Source organism: Podarcis pityusensis (genome assembly GCF_964106645.2).
Source record: "Podarcis pityusensis genome assembly, chromosome: Z".
Lineage (NCBI taxonomy): Eukaryota > Metazoa > Chordata > Lepidosauria > Squamata > Lacertidae > Podarcis > Podarcis pityusensis.
Window position 1 is genome coordinate 50462185 of NC_138044.1, and position 10627 is coordinate 50472811.

Consider the following 10627-nt stretch of genomic DNA (forward strand, 5'->3'; position numbering starts at 1 on the left):
GGTTTAGCCATCTATGCAAATGTTTCTAGTTGTCTAAGAACAAATCAATTTTGGCAGCGGTGATGTAAAAATTGTTTGTTTGAAAAAAAGAGATGCAGCTCCTGACAGTAATGCCAACCGTCCCCTTCTTCATCTCAGACTGATCATTTGATGAGAGAGGGGGAGATGAGCTTTGTGTATCAGCTGGAGGGGTGCCTCTGGGTCCTCTGGGTAAGGGGGGGCAATCACCCCTTGTGTGTGTTCCCCAAACAGCTGGCTAAGGGTCAATATGGTTCTCAATGGGTGGTTACTTTAGGAAGATATTACAAACATAACCATTTAAAGTTTATGTAAGAAAGAGTTATCCACAGTTTAGATGGTCTTTAGACGAACACAAAATTGAACAGTGTCTTTTTTTTAAATATCTTGGTATCACTTTCCAAGCTACATCTAGCTGGCTTGCCCACTTCAAGACTGTAGCCCTTCTAACACGTAGGACAATCGGTGCTCTGCTCAGCTTTTTCTATTCGAGGGGAGGGCAACTGGTGATCCCGGCACTAAAAGCTTTTGTTGGAAAAGTGATTCCCCAGATGCTATATGGAGTAGAACTCTGGGGATGGAATCAGAAGCTGTTAGAACGGCTTGAAATCTTCCAAAATTTTTACCTCAGAAGAATTCTAGGCCTCCCTCAGAGTACTCCGGCAGCTCACCTAAGAGTGGAAGTAGGATTACCTTCTGTGTCTGCCAGGGCCCACTTAAGATTCCTGCGTTTTTTCACCAACCTCACAGATGCCCCGAACACCTTATTGGCTAAACAAGCCTTTGTATCATTACAAAATAATACTACTTGGCATAAAAACCTACTAGATATCCTATCCAGATACAATCTACCTGAGTTTAATACCCTCAAATTGTGGAGCCCTGATAAAGTTCGGGAATGGATCTTTGAAAAAGACGCCTTTTTGGACTCCACAAAGATAAAAAACTCTGGGTTTTCCTACTGGTTTCCTCGAGTAAAAGCAGTCAAAATCTGTGCCAACTACTTGGTGGAGATCACTGATCCCACCCTTCGGAGAGCCTTTACTATGGCACGGTTTCAAACACTGCCAACTGCATATCTGACCGGTAGATTCACAAAAACCCCAGTAGAACATCGTTTATGCCCTTGCCTTATGAAAATTAAAGAGGATCTTACACATTACCTCCTCTATTGCCCCATCTACTCGGGCTTTAGAGACGCATTGCTGCAAATTATACCCAACTCTATAACCAATCCTGAAGATAGAGTAAAATTTTTGTTAGTTGATGCAAACCCACGTATTACCCATGTGGTAGCGGTTTTTGTGATGAAGGCCATGAAAGCCAGGGAAAGATTTATGGATGACAATGTAAAGACCCCTTCATCGTCTGTTTAACTCGTTGCTTGTTTTCCCTCTCTTTCTATTTTGTGGGATGAAGGTTTTGTTGGCGTAGTATGTAATGAATTTTAATATTTTTTAACTATTGTTGTGTTGATGTTTGTGTACAGGCATGGTCCTCACAATAAACGGATTTGAGTTATCCACAGAAATATGTCCATGGTGAGACTCATGAACTGGACCTAAGAGAAACCTAGGATGCTGATCCTGGATACATCTTGGAAACAAGGCAGAACCTACATGCACCCCATGAGAAAGTGACTGAGGTTGTCCTGATAATATCGTCTACATGCCCCACAGAGGGGAGTTTGTGGCAGCCATACCACCACAGAGGACTTCTTCTGGGAGCCAACTGAAGTCACAGCAGGTGCTGAAAGTAATACTAAAACAATCTTAGAATGACACTCATTTCACCTTTATCCTTTTACAGCCTTCATATGGGGTCAGGAATAAAAATCCGATTTCACTTTTTGTGTGTTTATATACACAGAAACTGAGGTTCATTCATTCAACTGGCATTTGAAGTTCAAGTTAAGATTTGAAAAAGGATTTAATCTCACTCCCAGGGGAAGTCTGAAACAAGTCACAGGTCACAGATCTTGGAATTTTAGAGTTGGAAGGGACCCCAGGGGCCATCTAGTCCAACCCTCTCAATGCAGGAATCTCAGCTAGATCATACATGACAAGTGGCCACCCAAGCTCTGCTTAAAAACCTCCAAGGAAGAAGAGCCCACTACCTCCTAAGGGAGTCTGTTCCGCTGTCAAACAGTTCTTACTGTCAAAAGGTTATTCCTGATGTTTAGTTGGAACCTCCTTTCTTGTAACTTGAAGCCATGGGTTCAGGTCCTGGCCTCCAGAGCAAGACACATCTGTGCATGCGTGTGACAGTAAATCTCTACCCATCCTGACTATCTAAAGGTGACACCAACAGGCTCTTCACACAAGGACCTCAGGACTCTAATCAATAACAAAAGATATCACAAGAACCACCCTTATATATATGCATATATGTGGTTATATGCTCAACTACCACAGTGATCCCTCCAAATCTTTTCCCACTATTACAAATGGCTTTACAGTTCTTAAGAATCAATTTATAAGTGTTTTTCTTTCAGCTTCATAACAACTCTGTGATAAAGACAGTGTGTCTCAGGCCACCCTGAAAACTACCAGATTTGTAGTGGCATTACTGTTCACAGTGCCACAAAATTCTTGCTTTTGTGGACTACCCAAAAACCTCTGCAGCTGGCCGGACTTTGGGGGGTCTCCCATGTCCATGCTCAAGTCACTGGGCCCCATGGCAAGCACTGGAATTACAAAGAAAGTACAATAATCTATTGCAAACTTTTAAAATAGGAACATAGGTCTGCATTGGCACCAATTCTTAAAAATATGTAGCACACAACCCTTCCAAATGTTTGCAGACCATTCTCTATATATAACTCAGGTGTTATGTTTGCTTCCTTGCTCAGTTAGCAACTTCGTAATAAGCAAGCTCAGATATATCTAGCCTGATCACTTGGGAATCTAAGACAAAGTAATTTAAACTTCTTGCAGTTTTTAGTTTGTTTCTGTTGAGCAATCAGCTTTCTCTCCGAAGAGTTTAAGGTCTTTAATTTTCCAGCACCATTCTTGTGACTACCCTAGTAAAATAACCAAGTGTCACAAGTCATGCACTGGAGAGGTAGCAAAGGAAATGCTGTCAATTTCCCATCAGCTCTCTAAAAAAATGTTTAAAGCAGCACTGGAAGGAAGAACAGATTAATGGTATATGTGTACAAGCATTACTGGCCCTGCCAAAGTTAAGGGATTCCTATGTTCGAAAGAGAAAGCTTGTTACCAGTCAGGATCTAGAATACAGTGGTGCCCCGCAAGACGAATGCCTCGCAAGACGGAAAACCCGCTAGACGAAAGGGTTTTCCGTTTTTGAGTTGCTTCGCAGGACGAATTCCCCTATGGGCTTGCTTCGCAAGACGAAAATGTCTTGCGAGTCTAGAGATTTTTTTTTCGCTCCCCCCCCCCCTTTATCTAATCTGCTAAGCCTTTAATAGCCTTTTAGCAGCTAATCCCCTAAGCCTTTAAGCCTTTAATAGCCGCTAAACCGCTAATAGTGCTAATCCGTTAAGCCGCTAATAGGGTTGCTTCGCAAGACGAAAAAACCGCTAGATGAAGACTCTCGCGGAACGGATTAATTTCGTCTTGCGAGGCACCACTGTACAGTGGTACTTAATTCGTTCTGGAGGTCTGTTCTTGACCTGAAACTGTTCTTAACCAGAGGTACCACTTTAGCTAATGGGGCCTCCTGCTGCCTCCGCGCCGCCAGAGCACAATTTCTGTTCTCATCCTGAAGCAAAGTTCTTAACCCAAGGTACTATTTCTGGGTTAGCGGAGTCTGTAACCTGAAGCGTCTGTAACCCGAGGTACCACTGTACAATACTGGATTTGGGGAACTCTCAGTTCAAATGCCTGTTTGGCCACAAACTCACTAGATAGCCTTCAGAAGGTCAAAATCTCTCACCCTCACCTGTAAACAAGGTGGATAAAAATCAATGATTTAAAAATAAAAATCAAAAAAATTGGATCCACTTCATTGGATGACCTTGGATTCTAGCCCTATAGGAGAGGGGGAAGAAAAAAAATCACCCACTTTTCCCACACAGAATTGCAGTCCTTTATCATGTCTAAGTGAGAAAGGTCCATTTTCCTCATAGCGAAAATGGCTGCCATCCCCTGATCACTTCAGTTGCCTTTCTCAGAAACTTTTCCAGCTCTGCCTTCTCCTTCACCAGAACCACACACAGTATTCCACAACGTAGATTTGTATAAAGCAGGGTGGGAGAAATCAATGATTTTTTGAAATAAAAAATAGGATTTTGTTGATATAATCAGATTTTTTTTTATTTAAATAGGATTCTTTTGATTTAAATTGGATTTTTAAAATAAAATATTTTTGGAGGAAAAATCTTCCTAAAGATAGTATTCTATCTACGTTACATTATAGTGCTGAGGCTATTCATCAGGAAATAAGGATTTGTTTTAAGTTTTTCATGTGTGCTAAAACTCAGTCTAAGGTGTGTGTTGTTTTTTAAAAAAACGTTTAATTACATCAGTTCACAAACATGGATACATATGCTATAATGTTATTGTTTTAGTTAAATAAATTGTTTAAATTGTCATTAAGGAAATGATTATTTTTCTCCTTCCAATCAAGTACAGCTGAAAAGTTGTCCAAATGTAAACTGTTAACTTATTAAACCTCACCATAATTACATAATTATCTTTCTATGTATTTCTAACAGTATAACTAAAACAGTAATTTTTTATAGAACTGTCAAAATGACTCTGAAAATTTAATGTTCTAAAAAGGAAACCTTCGTCTGGTTGTAAATATTAAGAATATACCAGCAAGAATGAGTCTTTCTACTGACTAGTGATTTAAATTGATTTGATTTAAATCAAACCCACCCTGCCTGTAAAAAACAGGATTAAAAGAGAGCTACCTCCAAGATGGCTGGTGAGAATAATAACACACCTAGCATACTAATCCTGAAGAGGGTTAGGCAAATTAATGGAGCAGAAGGCTATCCGCAGTAGGTGCTCCCTTGCTCTCGGAGGCAGAATGCTGTCTGCCCACTGCTGGGAACCCCAATTGGGTCCCGTCCTGCTTGAGCCTCCTCCAGGCATCAGGTTGGTCACTGAGAACAGGATGCTGGGCTAGATGGGCCTTTGCTCTGATCCAGGAGGCTCTTCTTATGGTTCTGAGCTGTGATCCTGTGCATGAGAACTAGGGAGCAACACTTTGTGATCCCGGCTGGACTTCCCCCCATGTCAGCTCTAACAGGAGCCGATTGTAAAACACTTTGTGACTATTAATCCCGCTATAAGATGCGGTCAGAGTGAGGAAACCCAATCACCATCTCACAGCTATAGTGGGGTCCTCAGGAGTCCCAAACTAATGGATTTGTTTCCTAACCTCGCAGCAGCACTGTCCAAAGGTCATAAACTGCCCACAGGGTGGCAGGTCCGGGGCAAGAGTGTGGCAGTTTCAGGGATTCTGCACTGTGAGCAGAATGGCAACTACATAGTAAGGCAGGCGTTTCTTTTTATTTTTGTGTGAAAGGGAGTGCAAGGCAGAAAAAGAAGCTCTGTTGTCTCAACCCCGGCACCTTTCGGCCAGCCATTCTGTCACCAAGCCTCACCTTGTGTGGGAAGCTCCAGAAAGAGCAGCAATACAACCATCTTACCTGTTGCTTATGCTCACGAGCGCCTCTGAACATGGAAAAACAAATGGTTTCACGATACCCGGAGGGCTAATAAACACGACCTTTATTTCGGAGGCAGCAGCTCGCTTCATCATATGCATGAAGGAAACCGTGCAGGTCCTGAATCTAAAGGTGTGCGCACAGGTAGGCAGTGGACTCGCTGCCGGGCACGTTGATAACGGCCCCAGCGATTCCCCCTGCCCCTCTCCTAGGCGTGGGCTCCACACACAGATGTGGGCAGGCGGTGGGAGCAAGGGAAGATGCCTCAAAAGGGGGGGGAGGTGCAGCACTGCGCCGCCACAGTGGAGCAGCGCTGCATCCAGGGCTGGATTGAGGTTTGATGAAGCCCTCAGCTCCTGAAGTTAATGGGGCCCTTTCTATGTCCAGCTGTCCTTTGTCCACAACTAATTGCCACTGTTTTTTGTATTGAATATATGATATGGTAATTTACGGACCTAATAGGTACCTGAAGAAATTTGCACATAACAAATAGGAGCCTACACAACACAACACACTGTTGCTGTATGTAGGTTTTATTTTATTTGTTTTTTATCTTATATTTTGGAAATGTACATCCAGGATTTTTTCCCTTTCATTTTTTTGGGGGCCCCCAAGAGAGGGGGGCCCTAACTTATAGCTCATTTAGCTCATACGTACATCCGGCACGCCTGCATCCCTGCTCCTAAATGGCCGACGGGCCCCCTTGGAAAGTGGCCCGGGTGCCCGCCAGGGGGTCTCTGCCAGCCTCCCTCCCTGCACCCAGCGCGGCGCGCTGCACCCACCGTAGATCATGGCCAGGCCCGTCTCGTGCAGGAAGCGCGCGCGGCGGTGCTTGAAGAGCCAGATGGTGAGGATGGTGAGGGTGAGCAGGAGGATGAAGATGAGCAGGTTGGCGCTGTCCTGGCGGTGGCTGGCTTCGGCCGCCTTCTCGGACACAATCTCCTCCTCCAGCGCCACGGGCCGCGCTCCGGAGGCCAGCAGCGGCTCTGCCCGGGCGCCCAGCCCCGCCGCCGCCAGCAGCAGTCCCAGGAGCAGCCGCTGCTGCCGCCGGCCAGGGTCCCCCAGGTGTCCCGCCGGCCCGCCTCTCCAGCCGCCCCGCGGCAGCTGGGCCAGGGCAGCCATGGCTCCTCCGGGTCCCCCTCCGCTTCTTCCCTCCCCGCAGCCGGGACTGGAGAGGGAGGAGGAAGCGCCGATCCCAGGCCGAGCAGGCGCGGCCAGCAGGGGCGCACGAGGAGCAGGCGCCGTGGGGAGAGCAGCGCCGGGCGCGCGGCGGAGCGCAGGGTGGGCTCCGGAGTGGGTCCCCCTGGGAAGCGCAGCGGTCGCGCCCAGGGCGCAGGCCCGCCCAGGAGGCGAGGCGGCCGCAGGGGCCGCAGGATGATCTCGGTGTGGAAGAAGCTCTATTCCTCCTTGTTACAACAAACGTGACATCATGCAGGGCCGTCTGGGGTGCAAAGAACCGCCCAGCACCCCCAAATTTAGTTGCGTCTGCCAAGCGCCGCCGTTGTTCTAATCCAGCCCCGCTGCTTCGCCTTCCAAAAGGAAGAGGCTGCTGCAGAAACCTCGCCCCTTCCATGCGAAAGGGCAGCCCCGCCTCGTTCCTGCTCCCAGCCTGGTCCGCGGGGCAGGCGGGACTACAACCGGTGCGGGGAAGGGCTCCCCCTCCCCCAGCAAGGGACGCACCTGCTTCCCCCAGGACGGGGTGAGGATGGAGAGCAGGGCGTTGCTATAGGCCAGCAGGCACTGCCAGGCTGCTTGGGTGCCGCAGCCCAACTTCTCGCCGGGAGGCCTGCCCTGGCCAGGGAGCATCAGTAATACCTAGGCATATACCGTATGTATTTTGTTTTTCTAGCTTGATCCAAATTATTTATTATTTCATAACAGGTAGATAGTTAAGACCTTGGGTGGCTTCAGCGGCAGGCACCTGGCACCCCGCAGAAATCAGTGCCCGGGTGCCCCACCCCCCTTGCACCCTCGGGTAAAGATGGCCCCGTTCCGGAGTGGGTCCCCTTGGAAGAGAGTGATTGCGCCCAGGGCAGGCTCACCCAGGAGCCACAGGATCAGCAGATCCAGGTGTGGAAGCTCTATTCCTCCTTATTACAACAAACATGACATCATCACCATAATTTATTTATACCCCACCCATCCGGCTGGGTTTCCCAGCCACTCTGGGCGGCTTCCAACAAAGATTAAAAATACATTAAAACATCCGTCATTCAAAACTTCCCTAAACAGGGCTGCCTTCAGATGTCTTTTAAAAGTCAGGTAGTTGCTTATTGCCTTGACATCTGCTGGGAGGGCGTTCCGCAGGGTGGGCACCACCACCAAGAAGGCCCTCTGCCTGGTTCCCTGTAACTTCGCTTCTTGCTGGAGAGGGACCCTGGCGTCCGGGGTGGAGGCACTCCTTCAGGTCTACTGGGCCAAGGCCATTGAGGGCTTTCAAGGTCAGCACTGACCCTTTGAATTTGTGCTCGGAAACGTACTGGGAGCCAACTTGGGTCTTTCAAGACCGGTGTTATGTGGTCCTGGCAGCCAGTCCCAGTCCCCAGTCTGGCTGCCGCATTCTGGATTAATTGCAGTTTCCGTGTCACCTTCAAAGGCAGCCCCACGTAGAGCACGTTGCAGTAGTCCAAGCGAGAGATAACTAAAGCATGCACCACTCTGGCCAGACAGTCTGCGGGCAGGGAGGGGCTCAGCCTGCGTCCCAGATGGAGCTGCCCTGGACACAGAATTGACCTACGCCTCCATGGACAGTGGTAAGTCCAAAATGACTCCCAGGCTGTGCACCTGGTCCTTCAAGAACAGTTACCCCGTTCAGGACCAGGGAGTCCTCCACACCAGCCTCTCCCCTGTCCCCCAATAACAGTACTTCTGTCTTGTCAGGATTTAACCTCAATCTGTTAGCCGCCATCCAAACCGCCTCCAGACACTCACACAGGATCTTCACTGGTTCTGCTTTGAAAGACCGTGCCATGTGGGAATCCTTTGCAGATGACTGCCAGTGCCTGGAGACAGATGGTCAGGTGGTGCATCCACAGCAGTGACCAGAGGAGGAATGACAGCTGGGAGGAGCGCAGAGAGAGGCACTGCCATAGTGCACCTGCAGCAGCCAAAGCGGACACTTTCCTCTGCCCCAGCTGCAGCAAAACATGTCCGTCCAGTATCAGTCTGTACACAGACACAGCAGGCGCTGTAACTTTGACATCACTCATGAAGGTGAAGGTGTTAAAGCTGTCTGTGGTTCTCCAAAAAAATAATAGGTGCTCAAACTTTTTTCCGTGGACCGACACTTTCAGAATAATTAAAAAAAAATACTGTATTTTTCCGTGTATAAGATTCCCCCTATTTTGGGGGACTCAAAATTAAGAAAATGGGGGGAGATTGCCCCCGTGTATAAGATTATCCCCCTTTTAACATTTTTAGTAAAAAAAATCCTAGTCTTATACATGGAAAAGTATAGTAATTTTTTTACTGATAACGGAAACATTGGAAAACAGCTAGGATTGTCCTCATTGTCACTTGATGGTCTTGCTCTCATTTTGAAAATACGTTTATCCATATTCTACAATCAATCAATCAATTGATAGCATACTATACTGCACTGAAATGTTTAAATGCTTCTTTGACACATGCCATTCTCTCCTGCCGCCACACCATTTGAGAGCCACGGTTGGAGACCACACGGGGGGGGGGAGGCCCCTTGCCAGTATTTTGGTCAGGGGTGAAAAGAAGGTGGTGGGGCGAAATACAAGGGTTCCCTTTGGGTGGGGGCTGGGGGGTATCCTTTTGGCTGCCCTAGCTATGCCCACCCCCCAGGTGAGATCAGGGAAAGGGAGGGGTGTTGTGATGGTTGTTGAGAAGCCAGACTGAAGGAGGTGACTGAAACCACCTGTTGCCAACACAGAATGACTTTGTGCAAGGATTAATTAGTGCACGTTTATAGTATGTGACCCAGCTAATACAAACTGTGTGCACTTCAGTTTTTAGCCTCTGTGGAAAAAAGTGTTATGCACTTTATTTGTTACTACTGCCACATACTGGCTGCTGGTTATTTAACTGTTTATATCTGATGGTACTGGAAATGTTTATCATTATGTTCCCACAGACCAAGGCTCCTTTGGGATCAAGGTCAGGAACTAATTTTAACAAGCAAATATCCAATTCTGATTTATATGGTCCATGGGGTCACGAAGAGTCGGACACAACAACAACAACAACAACAACAACAACAACAACAGACATCAATTGATATGTTTTCATGATTGAAAGTTTATTTTATCATGAATTAAAATATAACATCCATATTATCAAAATGAATTATTTATTTGGATTGCCATATTATGTTTTGAAATAAATTAGCATTTAAACTGTTATTGTTAATGATGTATTGATTTGTATTTTTTATTGTTATGTCGTGAGTGGAATAGCAGCATGGAAACTGAAATAATAAAAGCAGTTTATTTAGCAATTTAATAACTTGCATTTCAGGGAATTAGATTAGATGCCCTTGGAGTCCTTTTCAATTCTGTGATTTTATGATTCTACCCAATCTTATCTACCCAATCAAGTCAGAGCTGTATTGAAGGACCCCACAAATATATCTGTCTTATTATCTAAATGTGCAGACTAAAGAAATGGTTACTTTGATACCTTGCCACTTGCCCCAGAGAGCAAGGAAAATAAAGCATTTACCATTTTCAACAGAGATGGCCATAGACATATTAACACTAACTTAATCTACAGTATGTAATCCAAAGAAAAACCAGAATTCCCACATCCTCAAGAACAGTGAAATGGTTGGGAAATGTAAAACATCAGCATCAATATGAAAAATGCTTTGTTATTCCCTTTGACAACTGACTATTGGAAAGCTTTCACTCAATTACATTTCGAACAAATGGAATCCATGGTGCCGTTGGGGAGATTTCATGGGATCCCAATGCAACATCCTAGTGTCTGTGAGGCTTTGGT

The 10627-nt window shown here is 46.3% G+C and overlaps 1 protein-coding gene and 1 long non-coding RNA gene across 4 annotated transcripts in view; one reads left to right on the forward strand and one right to left on the reverse strand.

Annotated features, from left to right (window-relative positions):
* The window catches only part of LOC308468310 (sodium/hydrogen exchanger 6-like), a 47291-nt gene extending 40000 nt beyond the window's left edge, over nucleotides 1-7291 (reverse strand). Inside the window, 2 exon segments of the mRNA XM_080990452.1 lie at nucleotides 6442-7019; nucleotides 7021-7291. Coding sequence (XP_080846578.1) covers nucleotides 6442-7019; nucleotides 7021-7232 — 790 coding nt within the window. The 5' untranslated portion in view covers nucleotides 7233-7291.
* Nucleotides 7292-7307: 16 nt separating this feature from the next.
* LOC308468312 lies at nucleotides 7308-10029 on the forward strand. Of its 3 annotated transcripts, none has more exons than XR_013981553.1 (4): nucleotides 7308-7478; nucleotides 8256-8412; nucleotides 8540-8872; nucleotides 9762-10029. It is a non-coding gene; the product is annotated as an uncharacterized lncRNA (long non-coding RNA). The 3 variants fall into 3 exon arrangements; XR_013981554.1 differs by lacking the exon at nucleotides 7308-7478 and adding an exon at nucleotides 7529-7729; XR_013981552.1 differs by lacking the exon at nucleotides 8256-8412 and having other exon boundaries at nucleotides 7308-7498; nucleotides 8561-8872.
* Nucleotides 10030-10627: the final 598 nt, after the last annotated feature.